This window comes from Raphanus sativus, chromosome 5 (assembly GCF_000801105.2).
Source record: "Raphanus sativus cultivar WK10039 chromosome 5, ASM80110v3, whole genome shotgun sequence".
NCBI lineage: Eukaryota > Viridiplantae > Streptophyta > Magnoliopsida > Brassicales > Brassicaceae > Raphanus > Raphanus sativus.
In genome coordinates, this window is record NC_079515.1 from 32,989,223 (window position 1) to 33,014,354 (window position 25,132).

At 35.8% G+C, this 25,132-nt stretch overlaps 5 protein-coding genes and 1 long non-coding RNA gene across 6 annotated transcripts; 1 reads left to right on the forward strand and 5 right to left on the reverse strand.

Annotated features, from left to right (window-relative positions):
- Window positions 1-2,477: 2,477 nt before the first annotated feature.
- On the forward strand, window positions 2,478-4,079 carry LOC108805170 (U-box domain-containing protein 27). Its single transcript, XM_018577141.2, has one exon. The coding sequence runs from the start codon at window positions 2,587-2,589 to the stop codon at window positions 3,844-3,846; it is 1,260 nt and encodes a 419-aa protein (XP_018432643.1). The 5' UTR covers window positions 2,478-2,586; the 3' UTR covers window positions 3,847-4,079.
- A 2,828-nt stretch (window positions 4,080-6,907) lies between these two features.
- On the reverse strand, window positions 6,908-9,112 carry LOC108863060 (probable pectinesterase/pectinesterase inhibitor 64). Its single transcript, XM_018637364.2, has 2 exons — window positions 7,836-9,112; window positions 6,908-7,709 (listed from the first exon to the last, which is right to left on the reverse strand). Exons 1-2 carry the CDS (start codon window positions 8,926-8,928, stop codon window positions 7,015-7,017), a joined length of 1,788 nt encoding a protein of 595 aa, XP_018492866.2. The 5' UTR covers window positions 8,929-9,112; the 3' UTR covers window positions 6,908-7,014.
- Window positions 9,113-9,386: 274 nt separating this feature from the next.
- LOC108863061 (chromatin assembly factor 1 subunit FAS2) lies at window positions 9,387-12,484 on the reverse strand. Its single transcript, XM_018637366.2, has 12 exons — window positions 12,268-12,484; window positions 11,979-12,090; window positions 11,804-11,830; window positions 11,626-11,698; window positions 11,285-11,388; window positions 10,981-11,195; window positions 10,797-10,893; window positions 10,630-10,702; window positions 10,394-10,482; window positions 10,133-10,277; window positions 9,941-10,044; window positions 9,387-9,865 (listed from the first exon to the last, which is right to left on the reverse strand). Exons 1-12 carry the CDS (start codon window positions 12,379-12,381, stop codon window positions 9,549-9,551), a joined length of 1,470 nt encoding a protein of 489 aa, XP_018492868.1. The 5' UTR covers window positions 12,382-12,484; the 3' UTR covers window positions 9,387-9,548.
- A 610-nt stretch (window positions 12,485-13,094) lies between these two features.
- Window positions 13,095-13,996, reverse strand: LOC108859717 (cell wall / vacuolar inhibitor of fructosidase 2). The gene has a single exon (XM_018633623.2). It carries the CDS (start codon window positions 13,835-13,837, stop codon window positions 13,298-13,300), a length of 540 nt encoding a protein of 179 aa, XP_018489125.1. The 5' UTR covers window positions 13,838-13,996; the 3' UTR covers window positions 13,095-13,297.
- Window positions 13,997-17,537: 3,541 nt separating this feature from the next.
- On the reverse strand, window positions 17,538-18,946 carry LOC108859340 (uncharacterized). Its single transcript, XR_001950470.2, has 2 exons — window positions 18,180-18,946; window positions 17,538-18,074 (listed from the first exon to the last, which is right to left on the reverse strand). It is a non-coding gene; the product is annotated as an uncharacterized LOC108859340 (long non-coding RNA).
- Window positions 18,947-22,744: 3,798 nt separating this feature from the next.
- Window positions 22,745-23,890, reverse strand: LOC108858816 (putative F-box protein At4g21240). Its single transcript, XM_018632683.2, has one exon. The coding sequence runs from the start codon at window positions 23,888-23,890 to the stop codon at window positions 22,745-22,747; it is 1,146 nt and encodes a 381-aa protein (XP_018488185.2).
- Between the last annotated feature and the right edge of the window lie 1,242 nt (window positions 23,891-25,132).

The window sequence follows — 25,132 nt, forward strand, 5'->3', positions numbered from 1 at the left end:
TTTTGGAAGGATTACATTGACTTTAGTTTTTGGCTTCAAAGCATCTTGCATGATACACGAGTTGGGGTTAGATTTGTAATATATGATACTTAAACAAATATTAGAGAAAAGATAAAAGCTCAAGATTAAAATTGTTATGTGTGGGATACCCCAGATTAAAAAAGAGATTGTTATGTGCTTAAATTCTTTAAAGATGGTCATAGTCATGGACAAAGGAAGCTGAAAATAACATTTTAGGCTAGCCTATCATTTTATTCATTATTTTGCTCTATTATCTTCGTTTTTTGTAACTCAATTATATATATTACCAGGTGTTTTCCTGCACTATGTGCAGTAAAGAATTTTTAAATCTATTATATATATATATATATATATATATATATATATATTATATTATAGATTTTACTATTTTTATTAATATTTAATATATATTTGATATGTATTAAATTAATTTGTATAAAACAAAAAAATAATATAAAATTGTATAATTATCAAAAATTTAGCCTAATCAATATTTATAAAATTTGTAGACATATAAAAACTAATGATCTTACGATTAGATATTTAATTTTTAAAAAAATTGTAAAATTTTTGAAAGCTTTAGTAATACAAATTGTATAATTATATAAAATAATAAATTTTCTAAATTTGAAATGTTATATATGAATATATTTTTTCTATAGCTGATGTATGAACTATTATCATATTCTTTTAAAAATGACCAAAAAAATATCAATATTAAATATAATATATGAATTATTACCATATTCTAATAAGTTTGCCAAAATTATAAATCAACATTAAATAAAATTATTCAGGTCATATTTTTCGGAAGTCATGTCATCAATTTTAGTAACCATATAGCCTAGGAGATTATATCCAAAATAAATTTCAAAGTTTTAAAATTTGAACAATTAATACTTTATATTTTTAAAATAGTTTTAGTTTACTGATCCTTAACAAAATTGAATAATACTTGATTTATCAAAATTTCACAACTGCCGAATCATCCAAAATAACACATTTTGTAGAGAAATCATTTAAGAGTTATGGTTAACATTTTGTAACTTATAAGATGCCAATTACTTTAATTTATCAAAACCAATGATTTTTTGAGTTTTCACACAAACTATTTGGCTATAAATATATTATAGTAAGCTTGAATTAGAGTTGATTACAAATTATGATATTTAACCATAAAAGGTAAACCGTAAACTAATACAATCTGAACTTGTAATGAACATAAGTAGACAAAGTCTAAAACTTGGTACCGAAGGGGGTTCTCGCGAATAAAGAGTCCACATCATGTGTTGCTAGTTGCGGACATAAAACAACACAGAAGTGGAGGAGCAACAAAAGATGCAATATAGCCCATAGAATCTGTCCGGTCAATTGATGAAAGTGTTACCATTTATTCTTTTTTCTACTTTTGTGTACTCTCTTTTTTCGTTTCTTATTAGATATTATTGAGTTCTGCCTAGATTTTCAAAAGATTACATAAGTGTACACACATGATATCAATTAACATCTAGCACGAAATAAGAAATAGTTTGCTCTTTTCTTTGATATGATAAAAATTTGCCACTAGATATTAGTTGGTTATATCAAAGAGTTTATATACTACAATACTATCACAAAACTGTTTGTTTGTCGTTCAAAAAGTTACTGTTACCACCACATAATGTGTGTTTGATATTATAAAGAGCTTATCGGCTATAGCATGGTAAGTCTAGGAGAGCGGGTTAAACCTTTTTTTTCTTAGCAACAAAGGTGAAATAAAATTGACAGGCAATTTGATATGTGAAATGGGACTGAAAAGTAATAAATAAGAAAACGGGGAGAATTATAGGAAAAGCTAGATTATAGGGTTATCAAAGCTAATAAAAAAAAAAGCTTCCGCGTTTCCATAAATCTCAAACGTGCAATCTCACAACCCCAACTCGGTGCGCTCGTAAAGTTGACCCAGCTATGAAACGATTGAGCGTGGACCCCACACTCCGCCTATATCTACATCCACTATCGGCAAATCCTCACCGTCCATCACTTCCAACACGTTATATTTTTAAACTTAGATTAAATAGCTGTAAATGTAAACCAGTGTAACGCGCCGAAAGAACTATTTGACCAACGACCAACACTAAACGATAAATAAAACGAATTTTCTACATTTATTATAAACCATGCTTAATTATGTTTAATGTTAATTTTCTTTTCATGAATAAGAATATATATATTTTCAACTTTAGAGTGCGCTAAAATTATATTCTAATTTTGTAGTATAGTTTTTTATAATAGCATAAAGAGAAAAATATTATTCGATGTACGTTAAAAGAAAAAAGCTATTCGATTTATTCAATATAATATTATTAAAAAGATATTTAAATACAAACACGCCCGTCAAAAAAGGTAAAGTTGACGTCAGCAAAGTTTGACTCTTTTTCTCTTTCATCTTTTAAACCAAACCCCACGCACTCTCTCTCTCTCTCTCTCAAACATAAACACAGTTCTCTCTCTCTCTCTCTCTAACGGAATCCCACACGCTTTATCTGGAGCAAAACGGAAAACTAACGGCCAATCTAAAAAAAAATGAGGAAAGACGATCTCTACATCACCGTACCAAGCTTCTTCCGATGTCCTATATCCTTAGACGTTATGAAATCTCCGGTCAGTCTTTGCACCGGCGTCACCTACGACCGAGCAAGCATCCAACGGTGGCTCGACGGCGGGAACAACACGTGTCCGGCGACGATGCAGATTCTTCAGAACAAGGATTTCGTACCTAACCGGACTCTCCAGCGTCTCATCGAGATTTGGTCGGACTCCGTTCGCCGGCGAGCAAGTGTCGAATCGGCGGAGTTAGCTGCTCCGACGAGAGACGAGATCGCCGACGCGATCGACAGAGTGAAGGCGGAGAAGGAGGAGAGGTTCGACCGCGAGATTTTGGCGAAGATTCTCCGGTTCGCGAGAGAGTCCGACGATAACAGAGGGTTTCTCGCCGGGAAAGATGATTTCGTGAGGCTTCTCGTGGATCTCATGAGCCAGGTGGATTTCAAATCCACCTCCGCTCCTAAGCTACTCGCCGTTCAAGAGGCGGTTAAGATTCTGAGCATGATTCGATCCAAACTCTCGGATCGGAGACGGTTTTCGAATCTGGTTTTAAACAACGGTCGAGATCGGTTAACGACGATCGTCTTCTTGTTCAAAACCGGGAATGTTGAATTGAAGATTGTCTGCGCCGGTTTACTCGAATTCATCGCGATTGACTCCGAGTCGAAGGTGTTAATCGCCGAGAGAGACGGTTTAGTCGGCGAGCTAATGAAATCCATTAGCAGAGACTCCGATTCGAGCTTGATCGAAGCAACGCTGTCCTGCTTGATCGCGATCAGCTCACCGAGACGCGTGAAGCTGAATCTAATCCGAGAGAAGCTCGTCGCGGATCTCGCGAAGCTGCTAACGGATCCAACGACGTCGAGCGTTTCGGTGACGGAGAAATGTTTGAAGCTTCTGGAGACTCTGGCGTCCACGAAAGAAGGCAGATCGGAAATCTGCGGCGGAGACGGCGAGTGTTTGAAGACGGTGGTTAAGAAGCTGATGAAAGTATCGACGGCGGCGACGGAGCACGCCGTGACGGTGCTTTGGAGCGTGTCTTATCTTTTCAAAGAAGAGAAGGCGCTTGAAGCTGTTACGAGTACTAACGGCGTTACGAAGATTCTGTTACTGTTGCAGAGCAATTGCTCTCCCGCCGTGAGGCGGATGCTAACGGATCTTCTTAAGGTGTTCAAGGTGAATTCGAGGTCTTGCCTTTCGGCTTACGACACCAAAACGACACATATCATGCCGTTTTAATTCAATTCGTTTTACTCACTAGGGTTCATAGTAATTTGATTTCTTGAGGATACATTATTGAGGGAGTGTGTGGAACAAAGCATCAAATTGTAAACATTTTGGATTTTTGAAATAGTGAATATAAACTGAAAAAAAGAAAAGATTCAATTCATTGCTCATCGAATGTGTAGTCAATAATTCTCTTATTAATGTAAAGTAAAATCAAATTATTATGTTCTTGAATTTTCCAATCATATTGTTCGTATCATTGATATGAAATTGCTTTTTCTAAATTCGAATTTTAATATATATTCTGTTGGGAATAGGTCCAAGTTTGTCAAAAAAGATGAATGCGTCATATAGTTCCCATCGACCCACAATGTGTAACGATGTTACATGTGATTTCAATTTCGTCTTTAGAAGATTCGAATACATCACACACGACATAGACATAAGCCTATACGAGTCCTAATCATCTTTATCTTTTCCTTCCATCTTGTGATATAATTTCTTGCATTATAGTCCATATATATACAATCTCGAATACTACTACACTCACTATAGTTTTTGAACCAACCAAAACTATCTAATCTCCAATGAGAACCATGGTTTTGATTTCTCCTTGGACTTACTTTGCCCATCCTATCAAAGGAGACTTCTAGAGAGTATACGAATATACGTATTTGACTATTGTGAGAACTATTTTATCGAAAACGTAGATAAGTTTTTTTTTTTTTGCTAAAAAAAACGTAGATAAGTTTAGAGGCCGGAGATGGTCTCGGGAGAACCGATGAATGAATGAGCTGGCTCTGGACCACTTATTGAATACGAAAAGTAAACTACTTAGATGTACATTGTTTTTTTTTCCAAGTTGACTACATGCGTGGAACTAACTTTGGTGTGCGTTTTGGACTTATATTTAAGTGTTGTTATTTTTTATACGATTCCTGCAAAAGATACATGATAAAAAATAGTTTGATTAATTGTGAATACTTTCCGCTGGTCTAACTTTGAGACCTTGCCTTTGACTCAGAAGTCGAATAATCTAATGAGACCAGAGTCGACGACAAACCGCCCACGAAGTATGAAAATTGGGATCTCTGTTTTGTTGTTATCTTTTTGATCTTAGGAAAAGTCGTGAACAAAGATTCTATAAAATGCGTGAAAGTTAGCTAAGCGACCATTAAACCATTTTGAACTAAAAAAAACCATTTTGAATTTGATTTATAACTTTAAGTCTGTTAAAAAAAAAAAACTATAATCCTATAAATAATTCAACAAGATGGTACTATTTTGCTTTCGAGAAATATATACATCACGATTAAAGATGCGGTCGAAACAAGTCGAGTGTACATTATAATTTGTAACGAATTAAAATAATTTTAGGCGTAACAAAGGTTAAAGGTACCACCAGTTAAGTTTGTAGACCTTGTAAATTTCCAAACGAACTGTTTTGGTTCATCATCAAATAATTTTATGTCAATCGATTAGAGCATCTCCAATGTAAAACTTCATATTTTACTTCAAAATGAAGTAAAAGTGAATATGGAGTAAAAATGCTCTAACCCTACTCCATTTTTTACTCCATAATAGAGTAATGAACAAACAAAAAATAGATTACTCTATTTATGGAGTAAATTTCATTATAGAGTGAGATATGAAATTGAATTGGAGCATTTTTTACTTCATATTCACTTTTACTTTATTTTGGAAAAAAAAATGAAGTTGGGTTGGAGATGCCCTTAGCACCGAACATCAAACCACTTCAACACTTAGAAGCTAAAACTGTTATTATCCAAAACATTCATTTTTTAACGTTGATTGGAATTAACTTCAAAGAGGAACTATATAGGTTCAGAGTAACAAACCACAAGTGGTCGAAAGCCACCAGAATTAAAGAAGGCTAAGAAATAAAGAAAAGAAGACTAAATGAAAGAGAGAATAGTAAAAATAACACATATGACTGGCATCACATCTCCACCGTTACAATCTTTGCAATTCTTTGAGCACACCTGTTCACCCGAGAAGATACCACCACCACCACACTCCACACGTTAATAGCATTCAGTGCTTTCCTCACCCTAGAGCCTTGATACCTGAAAGCTGGCCATGCCTTAGGTCTTGTGACCGCACCAACAATATCACTCACTTCTGTCTCAAACACCACTTTATCAACATGATGACTTCGCAAAGACTCCACCGCCCACATTAACGCCAGAAAGTTTGCATCAAGGAAAGATACAATATTCCCAAAATCCCTTCTGCTATGGATCAACATCTCCCCCCTGCAGTTTCTTATGACCCAAGACGCACCCAGCAAACTCTTCTTCTTTGACCATGAGACGCCAACATTGGATTTTAGGCGCCTCTCATCATTTTATTTTCCAGTAAGTATATGAAGTTAGCAATATAAATCAATGGTTCTTGGCTTCGTTCCCCTCTCATGGAGTTCTCAAATGCTGCTGACCCTGTTTTGGAAGTCTTATGTGACTCTTTTGTCTAATAAGAGATGGGTTTGGAACTGTAGTTAAGCTCAAGTGTATTTAACCTAACGAATTGTTTTGGATGATTCTTTTGGGCTGATGAAATGATCTAATTACATGGCTCGCTGGATGCTACAAGGAGAGCTGCTAGGTTTGTTAGAGGAGATGATGTAATAATTCACAAGATTTTCACCGAGTTGGCTTATCGAAACAAGTGAACCTTTGAAAGCATTGCTCTTCTTTCTAACTCTTTTACATATTCTCTCTTCTCCTAAGTACTCTGTTTCAGCAAACTCTTATCTTATGTGTTAAAACAGAGATATACAGTACGCACCACCAAAGGATGAGAAAACTTCTGACTCCCAACATATAAGATCATGTTTTGTTTTCTTCGTCCGCATGTTGTCTCTACTTTAACCCATAGCTTTTGTGTCACCTTATTCATCGCACTATACATTCAATATATGTTTCACAATAATAACAAACCAACTTATTATTTACCCTTTGAAACATTAATGCTAGTTTCCTTGATGCGGTAAGCATTTTACCTATCAATGTGCTTACTGCATCTACATGATAAGGTTAATATCTTCAGCCACTCAAGAAAAATATGATATGTTATATATGCTTTGACATTATCAACACTTTACAACGACATCTCTCCTCTTTTCAAAATCCTAAAAGCACTCCACTCTCCTTTACAACATCAAGCAGACTTGGAAGAAGCCCACTGATCAGCCTGGATAAAACTAGCCACCGAGTAAACATCAACATGCTTCTCAGGTATCTCACTACTCCAAGGAACCCTCTTCGACCTAACCGACCCGGGACCCGTATTCTTATACTCACCGTAATACAACGTCTTCAACGCGAAATCCCCGTCCCAGGGCGTCCATCCCTCGGGACTAATCAAAGACTCAAGATTACAGTTTACAAACACCGTCCTCGAAAACTCCTTCCATGGTCTTCCCAAATAGTTCGTATGCCCCTTAGGGTTAGCTTGAAACTCCTTCATGTACTCCTCCGTTCCGTTAATCGAACAGTTCAAAAACACGAACCCCGTGGACTGCGCCGCGTCGATCCTCCCGTGTGCTGTGATCGCGTTGTTTGCGCCTCCGCCTTGGTCTAGTTTTGAATTTTTCGAAGCGATTAAGATGCTGCAATCTTGGAAAACAGCAGCCGAGTTGCCGAATATGAAGTCCACGTTGCCTTGGATACGACACTGTTTGTAGAATTGGCGAAGAGAGTGAGAGTAAACTGTGTCTTGGTTCCCAAGAAACTCGCAGTTTTCGAGTATCGAGTAGTCGCTGTCTGACCTAAACGCAACCGCTTGATGCGCGTCTGCTCCCGCCGTGTTCTCTATCGTTAAGTCACGTGCCATGAATCCATCACCGAGAACTCCTACACAAACAAACAATAAATGGTGTTACAAAAAAAAAAAACAAACAAACAATAAATGATTTTAACAATGTCCAAATCTTACAAGACAAAAAACACTTGTAACGTTTGACATTATTATTAACTCACCGACGGTTGCAGAGTTGAACGTTGTCATCCCTGGTTGACCTACATTCAACGAACCCGTAATTACAGTTTTACCCATCCCGTCCCCGATGAACACGACGTTCTTTTTCTCAAACGGAACCCTGACGGTTTCCTCATACACGCCTTCCCTGATCCCTATCACAAACTTAACGGTTCCGTTAGTTGCCGGCGCCGCGTCAACCGCTTCCTGCACCGTCTTGTAACCGCACCCGTCTTTACACACCGTCACGTCCTCCTTCAAACCGGACGGAAAACCCAGATTACCGTCCCTAACCGTACCGGAGCCCGGTTTAGTCTTCTCCCAGAACCCGTCTCGCTCCGTCGCCGGGGGGATCCACGAAGCGACGTCGTCTCCGAAGCTGTCGAACGACACCATCATCCCCAGGGCGGTTCCGGTGAGCTTGACGAGATCGCCGAGGAAGGTGATGGTGTCGACGACTTGCTTGGTGTCGTTGACGGTTTTGAGACCCGCCCAGCAGTCGTACTGGTAAGCGAGGGCCGCGCTCATCCAGGCGCGGCCGTCTTTGATCCCTCCCCCGTCGGCGACGGCGGCGGAGGTGGATTCGGTGCGGTGCTGGGAGTAGGAGAGGATCTCGAGGCAGATGGTGGCGATGTTCGTGCGGTTCTTGTTCGCCGCGGAGGAGTCTAGGATGGATTTGATCTGCGACCGGCCGGACTTGAGGGTCGAGGAGGAGAGGGAGATGGCGGAGTGGATTATCTGGACCGGTTTGGGATCGGGAGGGACCAGGCCCGGTTTAGAGAGGGAGGTGAAGCAGTGGTCCGGGAAACGCGCGGCGTTGCATGCGAGGCGGATCTGAGCGATTGGAGGAGGGGAAGGAGGGGAAGGAGTCTTCGGCGGAGGAGGAACGACGGGGGAGGGTTGGTGGGGTGTGTTGTGGGAGGATTTGGAGTAGATGATGAGGGTTAAGAGGAGGAGGAGGATGGCGGAGACGACGATGATGATGAGGATCAAGTTGCGAGAGGGGGCGTTTTTACGGTGGGGTTTAACGGCGGAGGAAGCGAATGGAGTGGAGGAAGAGGTGGAGAGAGAGCGCGGGAGTTTCGGAGAATCCATTTGAGAGGGAGAGATATAATATTTCTATATAAGTGGTGTATCTATAGCTACAAGATATTTTATCAAATAATTGAAATCTGAGTGAGAGAGAGAGAGAGAGGAGGAGATTTAGGATGGAGAGACCAATGTCAATTAAAGATGTCGGGAGTTTCTGGGTTTTGTTTTTTTTGTTTTCCTGTTTTAACTTTTTTTTTACGGCTATTAGGAAGAAAGGGGTTTAGCAATTAAAATTAGAGAGTAACATATGTTTTTTACCGTTTATTTTCTCGTCAATTATAATTTTAGCGTAATAAGTTTAAACGGGCCGAACCTTAACGAACTAAAGCCCGTTAATCTATCTCTAAAGGATTGCTGCGGCAGTCATACCCAAACATGCCCATTACATTTTCAACACTGCTCTCTCTCTCTCACTGTTGGTTTCAAATCCCAAAACACAACATGGTTAGCTGCTTAGAAGATCATATAAAGCGAGCCAATCAACTTTTGAAACTGTGAGCTTGGCTTGTTTTAAGAGGCAAAGAGCCCCACACAACACTCCTTGATTGATTCATTATGGTAGCCTATGATAAGAAAGATAAATAGTAAACAAATATGGAAACAAAGAGTAGCGTAATCAGCAGTTAGGGGTCAATAGCCATGGGTGTGATGCGTTTCCTTGCCGGTTTACTTGAGACAGGTGTGTTAACTTTGCTCTGCAGTGGCTGTTTCTCTCCCTCTGATCTTGTTTCCGCCATTACTTCATCAGTTCTATGCATAACCTGCTTTTTCTCCTCACCCTCCTCCATGGTAATTTTGCTCGGCAATGGCTTTCGTTTCTCTTGGTCTTGTTCTGATTCAGCCTGTTTACTTGTCTCGTCTGGTATTGCTTCGGTCATCAGCTCATCGGTTTTCTCTAAAACATGCTTTCTCTCTTCGCTATCCGCTGATTTCTTTCCGACTGCAATTGAATTTGATGGATCATGTCGAGTTCTGAAACGTAGAAAGAGAGAGATAAAGAGTCCTAAGGGCAAACCTGCTGAGATGGAGACAGGCTCTCCTAGTTCGTTATCTTCAAATTCAACAAGTGTGCAATAACCATCTTGTGAGGACAGTGCTAGATAAGACGCAGTTGGTGACCTATATTTAGCACAAATATTTGATCATTAGAGAATCTTTTGAGGACACTATTCAGAGATCTAAAACAAAGAAAATATTTATTTTTTACCATGTTACATCAGTTATTGCAGCGTAGTGGAGACCTGCGAGGACTGCAATAGGAGCGACACACTCCGTGTCATATATGTACACCGAATTTAATGTTGCAATGGCAAATACAATACGGTAAGGAAGCTTGAAGAAACCACCTTCTTCTGCATGAACACCAAAATGAGAATATGTAAGGAAAAGATTTACATCTCCTCAAAGGGCTTGATTTTCTTTCTTAAAAGAAGCTGAAACATATATCATAAGAAAACATAATATGTACCAGAACTTGAACCACGGAGTTTGAATGCAACAGGGCAAAAACGAACCACTACAACCGGTTTGTTAGCACCTGGAAGCTGCAGTGCAGGTCTGCTCGCAGGAAATTAAAAAAAAAAAAACAAATTGAGCGCGTGTGAGACTTTCTAGTGCTTTCTAACTATATATCATACATAGGCTCGAGCAATTGAGGTCACTAGGTTCAGATTTAAAAAAAAAAACAAGAGATGGTTATCGTACCTTGAAAGGTCCTTCCTAGAGAAGACATAAGTAGCATTTACAGCTTCGGATGTAGGCGAAAGCTTGAAAGAGCCTTCAAATGAAATACAAGTGATGACAGAAACATAATTAAAATCAGGACATACAGAGTGATGATCTAAGGAGGACTGTGTCGTAGGGGTAATTACCCGATGGAATGAGTAAAAACGAGCCATCAGGTGACCAAGACAATCTTCGGAAGAAAGAAGGCAATGTCTCATCATGAAAGAGATGGGTTTTCACCGTCTGCATATCATATGGTCATTGTGAAAATCAAGCATACTGTATATTCGCAACGAATCATGAAGGTGTAATTCTTCCTCTCTTTCTTACCTTAGTGTCATCTCCTCGTTGATGATCTGCTTTCGTGATAACATGCTGACAAACATAGTTCATCTTTTCACCGCTTTTACTCTTTGCTTGAGGCTTATTGAGATATATCCGGCATGTTCTGTCCGAGCTAAGAGAGGCTACGTACTTCGACAAGGGGTCCCATGCAACACCTTGAACATAATGACAATGGGCATCCAGTATCTGATGTACAGAACCTTGTAGCAAAAATAGGAAAAAATGTAAGAAGCAGAAAATGTGGAAGTAACATGAAAAGTTAGTTATCTCCTCTTTTACTTGTTCTCACCTTTGTTAACGTCCCAAATTATGCAAGAGTTGTCCACTGAGCCAGAAATCAGAAAACCATCATCAGGAGACCACTGAAGATCTAAGACATCCTTTCGATGAAATCTACCAAGCAGAAGAATAATTCTCGTTAGACTATATGTTTTGCAGCATGTTATTGGTCTACATTTGAACGAGTCCATGAACCTTTCATAAGCTCTCACACTATGTAACTAGCCTACAAGAAGCACTCTCCCTTCTTTATAGCAACAACATTGAAGATGGTTCTTGCTAACCTAAAAACTTAACTGACTACAAAAGCGTGACAGGATAGCTTATTATTCAGGTGATAGAAAAACTCACGATAACGATTTGTGAACTTTCCAGGACTGGTTGGTTTCAGAAGGATGCAACTTCCATATGATAAGCTCGCCTCCTGCATTATAAGGAAAACAGAATTGCGCAATTAGTTAAACAGAGCATTCAAAATATGCAAAAACACACTTGCATCTTAGCGACCAGATGTGTTTCTCATTCGTACCGTCTGCTCCAGAGGCAAGCAGTTCCCCTGCAAATCATCATACCACAATCGTCAAACACTAGATAAGTAAGCACACATACAAAACATGATCGCGAGCTCAAGAGCATCTCTGATAGATAACACAAAGCTTGGTGCAGTATAACATTGAAGGTTATCTAAGAAACAGAGTACTAACCAGAGCGAGAGAAACGAATGGTATTGACAGCACATCCATGATAAGTAAGGCTGCTCTGGTAAGATACACTGGGAAGCTTCTTCTCCGCTTGACCAGAATTTAATAACCATAGCTGAACAAAACAAAAAACTCAACTTAATTAATAGTCAATAATTAGCAATAACATTCCTGATTCTCTAAAATGCATCAACCCAATCAAACGCTCAAAAGTTTGCGACTTTCAAACAATCAAGCGGAACCCAGATCCTCAATTGGATGAAATCGAATTGATTTCTGAAATTTGCAATACCTTGATATCGTAATCGGCTCCGGCGGTGGCGAGTAAACCGGAGATCGGATGAAAATCAAGGGTCAGCACTGGCTTCCCGTCGTGCCAGCTGATCTGTATTGTTCCTCCCTTCATCTTGCTGGTGACGGAGAGTGCCCAGATTCGTGGCGGGTTTTTGTTTTCTCGAGAAAATTAGGGTTTATGGATTTAGTGGGAAGAAGAAGAAGAAAGTACTAAAATGGGACTCTGTCACTCTGGCGCGTCTTTTGGGCGCGAAATGTATCTACGTGTTAAATGACGATTTCGTCCCACCGACTAACCCGGTTAACCCTGACCGGTCGAATTATTAGTCAATTCAATTCATATAGCGTGTGGACTACTGTGGTCGCGGACCTACCAAAGACATTCACACTTGACTAGTGTATATAAAACTGTTTCCACGTAATAGAAAAGTTTTTATTAATAAATATCCAAAGAAAGTAACACATCTTTTGCTTTTAATTCGCAGATCAGTCGACGTCGTCTGAAAAAGTAGTGATAGTAGTAGTAGTTATGAATCTTATGACTTATGTGGTCGATCATCGTTCAGCTTTTATTTTTGTTATGCATAGACTACGTTAGCTTTTCTTCTTTAAGTGGTACTTTTAAAACCTTATCGCAATTTTAAAAAGTTTTCAACATATTCGATAACACGTATAATGCATATTGATAAAGCAAAAGTTACATGGAACCAAACGGTATTCCATCAAATAAAATATTCTGCTTCCCAAGTAGTTAAAGCCTTTTCTCCCAAATCTTTGGCACTAAACACGACTTAAGGTCTTTGGTACGTTTGGTAAATTCGAAGATAAATAAATCATCTCAATATTCAGATAATGATTTCTTAAACATTGCTCTGTTTAAAGCAAATGCATTAAACGAGTAAGTAAATGTATTAAAACTTACAGATTCCAAATTTAGTAGAGATTTATAATTACCATAAGCTCGATTGTAAATAGAGATTTTGCCATTTTAGCAAAGATCTTTAAAAAGAAAAATAGTACAACAGTAATTATTCAGCAAGCCGATCAAGAATCCCGGAGACAACACCACATATACGTCTCAAACTCACTTCACGCCGGCGAATCTCCGCCGGATAAACCAAACCTTTAGCTCGCCGAAAAATATTCCGGCAAACGTTAGGATAATCCTCCGCCGCCAACACATGCATGTAAGCATAGTCATAAGCTTCATCATCAAGATCTTGTATCGTTAGCCGGAGAGAATCAGCTGCGAGAGTATACTTCTCGGAACAATCTTTTAAGACCTTCTTGAGGACGGTGTCGTTTGCGGCGGAGGTTAGGTTCCCAGTGATGTAAGTGGCGGTTGCTGTGGCGTTCTTCACACCAACGCCAACCATAATGGCTGCTAGGCCTTTTGTGTCGGCTGTGGGGCTTCTTGGGTCGGATTTGAGAGCTGAGACGCAGAGGGCATAGTAGCTTGTGGTTTTGCAAGTTGTTTCAATTATGGTTGTGTTGGGTTTGACCGAGAGTAGGGTTGATGATAGGATAACGAGGAGGAAGAAGAAGATGGGAGAAGTAGGCTTAGCCATTTCAAGAAGAGGATTTTGAGCAACCGTTTATGGAGAGATATATAAAGAAATATGTTTTTTGTCTTGTATCCTGAGTAGTTTATTATAATACGTACTAAAAATAATAAACGAGAATATATATTTGTTTGGTAATCGTAATATTATATTCTCGATGTTAATGTGTTAATCCTGTTTTGTCAGGTTGCGATCTAATATATCGTGTTAACATGTGAGAAAAACTGAACAGGAATGGGTTTTATCTAGTTGTTCAAAAAAAAAGAAAAAAAAAAGGAATGGGTTTTATCTTTTTTTGTACTATACGCATGATGCATATATAATATGTTCATTACCCGAGGAGAAAACAAAGTGGTTTTGTACTTGACGGAAGTTTAAGTACAGTATACAAATTGTAAAGTGACAATATGAATTTCCTTAACAAAACGGTGTGCAAACCTATAGACCATAACTTCAAAGACATGATGATGAGTTGTGTGTGGGTCTTTGCGTCTTGGAACTTTGCGAGTGTTGATCTGTGAATCATGTGATTCAAACGAATAAGAGACCCTTGTTTGGCTGTTTCCCTTTTACGAGTGGCCAGTCGATTGTAAAATCCATCTCAACCATAGACGAACAATCTCAAACTTGAGAGAATAATAACATTAATAGAATACTTAAGCAGGTCGAAGCAGGCATACGGTGGTGACAAGGCTCTTGTGATTTTGCGTTTATTGTTATCACTTGCGTCCTTCACCATGCTTCATTTGATTTCACATTTTCGTATTCTCTAATCTAGAGCATTGGATTTGAGATGGGTCTGGATTTGGAGAATGAGTTCGAAGGAGATTCGTTGAGACACGAACTGCATCCATAAAAACTGTTCTGTTCGTCTATGGTTGAGATGGATTTTACAATCGAGTGGCCTACTCATTTCCCACTGAATTGTAAGATGCAGTTCTTATTTTAATGTTATTATTCTCTCAAGTTTGAGATTGTGTAGCCATTTACATTTTAGTTTGGTTTAACATTTTATTTTGTTTTTGATTATCAGGCCAGAACTTTGGATTGGAGATTTGATAAGGGACTAAGAGGCGACATGACAGAGAGTCAAGATACATCCCAGTGAAAATGTTAACTTAACTGAATGTGATTTTTATGTTAATACTTTCTTGAATTTAGTTTAGGTTGGTTTAACGCTTTCTTCTTATTTTGATACCAGGCTACAACAATGGATGTGGGGGCGAGTGGGTGCATGGAGATCAATATCTAAATCAGAAGCCAAGGATTCTGGCGAATAAAGTTAAGTATATCTGCGAGAGACGTGACTTAACAGCTTCTCAAACAAAAGCCAAATAGATCACATAATTACACAGATATCAAGGTCAACCGGGTGGACATGTACATACACCTACAGTAGAGAAGATATGTGGGTCCATGGGCATGTCGTAACAAAACTGGCTCATCAGTAGAAAAATATCAAGGAAATAATAAACCTAAAAGAAGCGAATATAAAGGCTGACCAATAGAAGAAATCTTTGTAGGTTCTAAACATGTTAGAACAAAAGAAAACATCTGGGTTAGAGCTATTGAAGACTTGGGGAAGGCTAAATTGAGAGCTTAAACTTTTGATGTAAGCAGCAAATAGAGGAATGGAGAACGGAAAGCTTTTCAGTAGTCAAGTGCTCGAGCGCACAAGTCTTTCAGAGATGCAATGGTCGAGCTGATCAAGGAGAATGGTATCAACCGGCCAGGAAGACCTCAAAGAGGTTCTCATTTGTTATCTCAGACTCAACACCGACAAATATCATTACATGAACATCAATTTGTTTCAGCAGGCGCACATTAATTTAATTTTTAAAACTTTTGTGTAGAATAGTTCTGTATACAGATGATATCACCACGTGAAAAAGAATAAGAATTGCGATTATGAAAACTAAAATGATATTTCTCAGTAAAAATAATTTCCACAGAAATACAATAAGCTTATCATTGTAATATATATGATTGGTTATAACAGATTCTATTAACAATCGCATTACATATTTACATAACAACTTGGAAGTGTAAATATGTAATGCGACTCTTTCTTGATCCACCCGTTGTGGACTAAGAAACACCTACTCTTACTCAGGTTTCGGATAATATATTTAAAAAGTGAATGAAACTATTCATTTACTAAATCTATAAATAACGTATAATAAGAAGCAAAACATCATTCAATACAATTGATGAAGAGCAGTTCATGTTTTGTTTCGTTGAAAGATCTGAGATTTAAACGACTTTCTTTCTTTGAATAAGAAAAATCAATTTTCAGATTGATTTATGAATTTAAATAAAGTAACCATGGATCAAATAGCTTATTTTAAAAGAATTGGCGTTGATTTAGTATAAATGAGTTTAATAAAGTTTATTGTTGTTGAACTCCACATGGCATATGGACTTAGCAACTTTGCCACCAAACTGCACTAAATCTACACAAATTATAGTATTTTTTTTGGTTTTAAAGTTTTTTTCAGTTTCATTTGTCTAGTACTATTTTGTCACAAAATCTTCAACAGTACATACAATATGTTTCTTTCTTTGGTAAATATACTTTACAATTTTCAAAAAAAACCAAAATCTACAAATCAAACATATTATAAAGTTATTTTGGAAAGTCAAATCAAAATGTGATTTTAAAGGAGGGAACTCAAGCCTTTACTAGACCAATTTTCTTTGTATTTTCTTGATATAACTAGTGGTAGACATGGAAATTAGACTTCATATCCTAATAGTAATATATAAAAATATAACACACACTAAATATCAAACTCATGAACTGAAATTGCTTTAAGATGCTTAATCTTTCTTTTTGGAACAACTAGTTAGTTTGAAATATCATTCTATCATGTAACTGATTTGTTCTCTAAATTAGACTGTGCATCTTTTCCTATTTCCTTTGTTTTATACTTAATAATTTTTAGTCGTCTGTCACTTCAATGTCTTCAATAAATTACAGTCAAAATTTTATATTTTGAATTTTTATAGATCTTTTTAAGACATTATACATTACTAATAGTATTTCGGCGTCGTATGTTTTTATTCTTTAATGAGTTTAAAATTCTTTTTTGATCTATTTGATATTGGTTAGTGAAAATAATGTATTACTTTGTTTTCAAATTATTGAGGTCAAAGAGAAATAGCATAAGTGATTTTACTGATAGAATAAATACCTGAGGGTTGCATCAAAGTAAATATAGCTAAACTTAAAACATAAATTAAATTGATGTTTCAAAAGGAAAACACATAAATGCATGTGTTTGTTTTGTGATTATTTTGTGTGATTGTTTGATATTTGTGTCATCCACATGTGTAATTTAGTTAGTTTTTTTTATGAAATGTGTTTGTTGTATTTGATAATGGCGTGGATACAAAAAAATATTGTATTACTATGTTCCGATTCTACATGTAAGGATAGTAAATATTCTGGTGGATATGTGTTTGGTTCATAGTTGAACTATTATGTTTATTAAAGTATTGTAATATATATTTAGTGAGATTAAAGTAATTTTCTAAAAAATATTTAAAATACAATATTTTCAAAGATCTTAAGGTATCTTATTTTTTATTAAAGTTCGCATCATTTATATCATTGAATAAGTAAGTAAAGTGTTAATTTATAAAGTTATTTCTCTTTAATTGTAAATTTTGTTATTAGTTTTTGTTGCATTAGAAGTACTACAACAATCAGATATTATGTTCATATATTTTTGGTAGTGGCTAATCTAAAGAAAAATATTTGCTAAATCGCTAAATCTCTTAAATCATCATACATCACTTATGGGACAAATCGTTTTTATAAATCCATTGTGTTTGTATATGTTGTTTCAAACCTTTTGAAAAAAATGAAAAATCGAGTAAATAAAAACAAAAACTACACACTCTCTTTCTAGTTCTCATCCTCGCAAAAACTACACAATCTAACTGACCCAATCTTGGTTCAGGGACACTATCCTCAGAGGCTCTATCCACAACTACTGGACAACAAAACCTAACCCCTCTTTCTCTTGGCTCGCTAATAAACTGCTCAAACTGAAGGAGATCGCTTTCCCTTTCATAAAACTGCATCTGGAGAATGGACTATCAGCGAGGTTTTGATTCGATAGTTGGACCCCTTTTGGAAGCCTCTCTACTTTCCTGAATTCCGGTTCTTCCAGACTTGGAATTCCACCTGAAGTAACAGTATCATCACTCTGTAACGATGGGGTTTGGCAAATACCACCTGCGAGATCAGAGAACCAACTTCAGCTGCATATGTTTTTAACTACGGTGACTTTCACAGAGGAGCAAGACTACTACGAATGGGTGATTAATGGGAAAAGCTTACTGCTGTGTACAGAACAGGCGAGATGTATACGGCTCTCAGAGGAGAGATAGCTGAAGTAGACTGGGCATCCATTGTTTGGACACAATTTGGTATCCCGCGGCACAACTTTCTAACTTGGCTTTTTGTTCTTGACAGATCCCCTACTAAAGATAGAATGAGGAGATGGGGACTTCAGGTTTCACAGACTTGCCTCCTTTGCAACTCCGGGGAAGAGACAAGAAATCATCTTTTCATGGATTGCCCCTTCAGTTATGATCTTTGGTCGCAGATTGCTCGAAGGTGTGATTTCCTGCCCTTAGCAGACTGGACCGCAACGCTGGATCAGATGAAATCTCTCCCTAGCCAGAAGCCTCTTAAACATCAAAAGATCCTCACACTCTGGGCTTGGCAATCGACGATCTATTGGATGTGGAATGAAAGGAATCGGAGACTCCATTCCAACAGCTTCCGCTCTATCGATGCTCTCTTCTCTTTAATCGATCGCCAGTTGCGAAACAAGATTCAAACCCTGCGCCACTCTCACCCGACTCTTGCCTCTCAAGCTCTGCAACTCTGGATTCGACATGCATAAGTGAAGAAATCTACTATGTTCCATTCCCAATCGTCACCAAACTGATCTCTCCTCTACTGGGCTAGAAAAAGCTCTTTCACTATTTCAAAGTTCTAAAATATGAATGTTTCAATCTGGGCAAGGCCCGTTAAACTAAGGCACATGGCTTGTAAACATTTTTATTTTTTCTGCTATTTAATATGAAAGCCCAGTTACAAAAAAAAAAGTTCTCATCCTCGTTTCTAGCCTATCTACCAACAAAAATAAAAACACTATTAGTGTATGTGTTTTTGATGAAGATCATTTCGTAAAATTTTATGCCCTCTTGAAACTAATATTTTCTCCACCAATGTTTTCATGTGTTGCAATTTCTTGACCAAATATTAAGTAAGCTTTTACGAGTTAGCCTATAAATTAACAAAACACCGTCATCGACACAACAATAAGCCATGTCTAACATAAGCTACATCTATTCTATTAAAATACATATGACCAGTTGATATATGTTGTGTCCAATTATATTTCTTATGTTTTACTAATTAACTGTCATTAGAACAAATAAATATACCTATTACGTAATTTACAGTTCATTATAACTTTCCATAGCTTTCTATATTCTAGGGATCCATTACTCTCATTTAAACTAAATAAGATTCACATACTTATTATATATGAGCAAAGAAAATATATGACAATGAACTGTTCTACTAAAATATATATTATAACATCTATACAATTACATTATTGACATCTTTCTATAGTGATATCTCCTATATATTAAAAGAGGAGCATTACAACATTTGGTATAGCCATGTGTCATCACCACAATGCTTCTTAGAATTTTTAGAGAAATATCTTGGTCCATATGAATATATAATAAGCTTTTCATTAAACTAACAATAAATTAATTATTAATTTTCTTCATTATTTCCTTAAATAAAATTACAGAATTTCCTAATATAACTAAAGTATATATATGACAATTAATGATTTTGAATAATAAAAATTTGATAAAAATTAGAATAGAGTATCCTTTATCATTTCTTTTTTCAAAAAGTAACTTATTAAAATAAATTAATAATAAAAGTTTAGATTTTTCCGTATGTGTTATATTTTGAATTTTTAAAAATGACTATAAATTACTAAAACTGTTAAAAATCTCACATTGAAATTTTTGTGACCATGGTTTAAAATTTTGTTACGACAAGATACAAATGATTACAAAATCATATAAGTAGGAAGTCTTATTTAATAAATATTAAGATTAATATATATAAATATATATATATATATAATTAAATTATATACCATACAAATACATAAATATTTAATTTCGAATCTTTGAACAATCTTTTTTGATTCAAGATTTGATCAAATATTGACAAATTAATATAAATTTTGAATCGATTTTTTTAAAAAAATATATAAATTACTAAATTTATTAAACATCCCACAATTAAAATTTTGTTATCAGTAATTTAAAGATTTTGTTATAAAAAGATACAAATAATTACAAAATCATATAAATAGGAAGTCTTATTTAATAAATATTAAGATTAATATATATATATATATATATATATATAATTAAACTGTATACCATATAAATACATAAATATTTAATTTCGAAGATTTGAACAATCTTTTTTTGTTCAAGTTTTGATCAAATATTGACAGCTTAATATTAAATTATAAATTTTGAATCGGTTTTAAAAAAATTACTAAATTTATTAAATATCCCACAATTAAAATTTTGTTATCAGTAATTTAAAATTTTAGTTTAAAAAGATACAAATGATAAAAAAATAATATGAATAAAAACATTAGTTAATAGATATCAATATTAAAAATATAAATATCATTTAAATTTAATTATTTACCATATTAAATAGAAATATTTTTTGTTTGGATTAATAAAATTTATTTAGGTGTTCGCACCAATTTAATTATATACATAATAGTTACTGAATTTTTAAAATTTTAATATATATTTATTATTTTATAATATGTAAAAACATATAATATGTAAAAATGATTTATATATAATCTTCATTTCGCGCAAGGCGCGGATCTTAAACCTAGTGTTAATTATTCCTAATAATATGGACTAATAGGGTTTAAGTGGACTTTTAATAGAAATAAATTTTCATATAAATTGTTTTAGTTTAACAGATTTAAATAAGTTATTGGATTAAAAAACTGTGGATAGAACCGGCACTTTCTTGGGATCAGAAGTAGCTTCGATTCAAAACCAGCTTGCATCTCTGAGTCTTAAAAACGCTCCCATTGTTGGATCGTTTAACCCTAAGAAGGGTGACATCGTCCTTGCTAGGCCTGGGCATAAAAACCGAAAACCGAAAACCGAACCGAAACCGAACCGAAAAAACCGAATCCGAAACCGAACCAAAGTTTAAAATAACCGAACGGTTCCTATATTTCTATAACCGAAAAACCGAAACCGAACCGGTACCGAACCGAGAACCGAATGGGTACCCGAACATCCGAAATACAATTTATATACCTAAAATATTAGTTATATTTAGTACTAAAATACCAAATATTCTAAACATTATACACCAATTTATTCCAAAATATATAGAAAATATTTTTTTTGTTATTTCAAGTTATCCAACTTATCCTAAAAATTAAATTTTCCGAATATTTTTATCGAAAATATTAAAATTTATATGAATTACCTGATTTATATCTGAAAACTTCTCAGAAGTCTGTTTTTAACCATGAATCATCCAAAATTAACAGAAAAACTGGAACTAATCTGTAACCGAATTAGAACCAAAAATTTATAAAGTATTAGTCGGTTCTTATAATTATTATCCGAACCGAACCGAAACCGAAAAGAACCGAACCGGATCCGAACCGAATTTCATATATAACCGAACGGTTCCTATATTTCTAGAACCGAAAAACCGAAAACCGAAAAAACCGAACCGGAACCGAACCGAAAACCGAACGCCCAGGCCTAGTCCTTGCACAGTTTAGCCTGGATAAACTCCTGGAACCGTGCAATGGTAAACCATCAAACCTCTAATATCTCTTCACTTTTACTAAATCACCTTGTAGTCAGATTGTTAATGCACCACGAGGAGCAGTTCAATCTTCACCAGATGACAAATTCGAAGTGTTCTACATCGATTATGGAAACTAAGAAACAGTTCCATACAGCGCAGTTCGCCCTATTGAGCCTTCAGTATCTTCAAGGTAATGGTAGAGGAAAGAGATACTTCCGGAGGCAAAGTGAAAGGCCAAGGAACTGGAACCGAGCTTGCTGTGGATGATGAGATATCTGTCAATGCTTCAGGAAGAGGGGTGGAGAAACGCTATTCTCGAGTTTGTCCACCGGTGACGTGGTGGTTCCAAAGAGGGGACAGAGAACTAGCATCGGTTTCTATTCAAGAAGAGAGATGTTGCTTTCAAATTTTCTCTTTTTCATGTACTCTTTTATTTATTTATAGACTTGAGGATTTTCTATATTTAGGACTTAGGAGTAGTGGACTACGATGTTCTTGTTTGACAGAAGGATCTCATAGTAAGGTGGGATTTTATAAGTGTACTTGGTTAATGTTTAATTGTCGTTTGCTCTTTCTTCGCTTTAGAAATTTTCTCCAACAATACATATGCTGCTAATCACCCATCTGTCCTGTATCATTACCAGAGGACAATAATCATTCAGCAAGCTGATCAAGAATAGAGACAACACCACATGTTTGTCTGTCTATGATTGTATTTATTTTTTTTAAGGGAAAAATTCATATCACAGAGGAGATAACTGGTGTAACGTTTGATGATTTTCTGTTTCTACTTATCTACAATATCAGCAGAGGAGAGAACTGGTGGATACACGATATAAGAAGCCCCATGTGTTTTATTTCGCTTCTCAGTCTTGTGTTTTGACAAGAGACAAAACCATACATTTTCAAGCACTTTGGGTGTTTTAAAAAAAAAAGTGTTCGTACAGTAAACCTTGTCAGAGAAAAGAAAAAAATGGGTGTGGTGTCTAGGCCGCGGTAAGAAGATCGTTCAAAGACATAAGACTCTCAATGTGATTGGGAAAACAATGAGATCTCAACTCGATTTCTCCAATCCCCTCGTAACGAACTTTTCTTACTCTATTTCTCTCCAAATCATAGTATATGGCATAAAATGGCCCGTCCGCAAACATTGGTAAGTAAATCAACTCATCATCAACGGTCTCACCAGTTACATGTAAGAAAGAGAGCGTAAATCTTCCCTTCCATGTTGAACCAGTAATCGTTTTAAATGGCAGATATGAGTCTTTTCGCGACCATTTATGTTTCCCAGCATCCTCCAAAACCCATAATGAGATTTGTCCCGAAAAACTGCTGAAATTAGAAAACAAAGCTAATCTTCCCCTGTGTCTTACAAAACCACACGGAAGTCTTTCTATACGCCAAGGCAGCTCTGGTATTTGGATTACTCCAAACTTCTCGGACCTCACGTCAAAGCTCACGATAGTGTTATCAACCGCTAAATAGTACACAACTCCGTTGATGCATCTCCAAACTGCCTTGTAGGACTTAACATGGCTAGGGCTGTCTTGGATCAACGTTCTCCATGATTCTCGAGGTCCCAGTGTAAAAATCTGAGGGTTTTCACCTTTATCCCATAGTGACATGCACAACACTTTGTATTCATCACCGACAGGATCGTATCCCAAAAGGCTTATCAAGGGTTTCGAGACTTTAGGCTCGGGTAAGGTTACGTGTTGTTTCAAGGTTGGATTCCAAATTATGACCCTTTCAGAATTTCCAAAGGGAATCAAACCGTGGATAGATTGATGAGGAATATTATTCTTATTAGTTTGAATCCTTAGCGGTAGACCAGTTTCCTCTTTAGGGAGGTATTTTTCAGCAGGGGGATGATGCGGCAAGGAGTAGAAGACACAATTTTCCTCTTCATTCTTGAAGAAAAGAAGAGAAGGTCGAGCCGAGGAGTGGACAGAGAAAGACTTGATGAAGCTGGGAGTGGTGGTCATAGTCGACCAGAGCTTCGACACGCACCGGAACCTCCCTATGGATTTTGCCGGAAGTCGCAAAAGTATATTTACGGTAAGCTCAAGAGGAAGCGATACAAAATATTCGGTTCTATGAAGTTCGTAGCTCCTCTCTTTTTCGGTTTCCATGTTTCTTTCACCCTTACCCCTCTGTATGCTCTGTGTTTATATATTTCTCCCTTCTTGCAATGCTATATATGACTCCTATCTATCCATAATAAGTTAGACTTTCCTTATGCAGTTATGCATTCATCTCCAAAACTATAATTTAAATACAAAAATTACATTGGGGAGAAAAGTTAATGAGTGAAAGAAAATATAATGGTAAACTTCTAAAATAACTATTTAATCATATGCACCCTTCATTTATCTATGCAATCATGTCAAAATTATGGAAACAGAAAAATAAGCTACAAAAAGAGGATAAGGGAAAGTACCATATTTCCTGCGCATTCATGTCAAAATTATAATGTAAAACTGTAAATACAAATTTGCATTTTAATATATAACTAATATTTATATAAGAAAAAACTAAAAGGCATCAAAGTTTCTATAATATTAAGAGGTTTTGGTTCGTTTAACTTTTGCTATTAACTATCACAATCGATCGTGGTTAGTTAATTAGCTTCTATTGTCATGCATCTCTCTGTCTTATACGTATCCATTACGTAACGAACACTCATACAAGAAAATAATTGATGTTTTTAGAGAGTTTTATATAGATTAAAATATAACAAGTATTTGTTTTAGAGAGTTTTTTTTTGTCTAACAACTCTGAAAACAATGTATAGTGGTTTTAAATAGAACTATAAAATACAATCTATCTTATTAAAACAGAAACATTTTATTGGACCTAACATTTATTTTGTAAGTTTTTAAATTAAATACACATTTATACTTTATAGTTAAACCTACATTAAATCACTAATGTTCATTTCTTTATAATATTATCCATGTTTCCAAACAATATACTTATTTCTTTATACTACTATCAATGTTTACAAACAATATATTTTTATACTACTATCAATGTTTCCAAATAATACAATAATTAATCTTAATTATTTTATATCTATCATTTTCTCTTTAAAATTTTATAGAAACGTCATAATATCATAAATTGCAAAATAATGAACTTCAAAAATTGGATTATAAGATTACAAATTATGAAACTATTACAATTTAAATCATATTAGATTACATATCGATCATCCATCAGTTCAATCGGTTAGTCTCGGGTTTTAATTTTTTTTAATATGAATATTTTAAAAAACCTAAATTGAATTGTCAGATCTTCGGATTAACCGGTATAATCACAATCGGGTTGAATTTAAAAATACTGATTTAAATGCAAAAATATTTTAAATACAC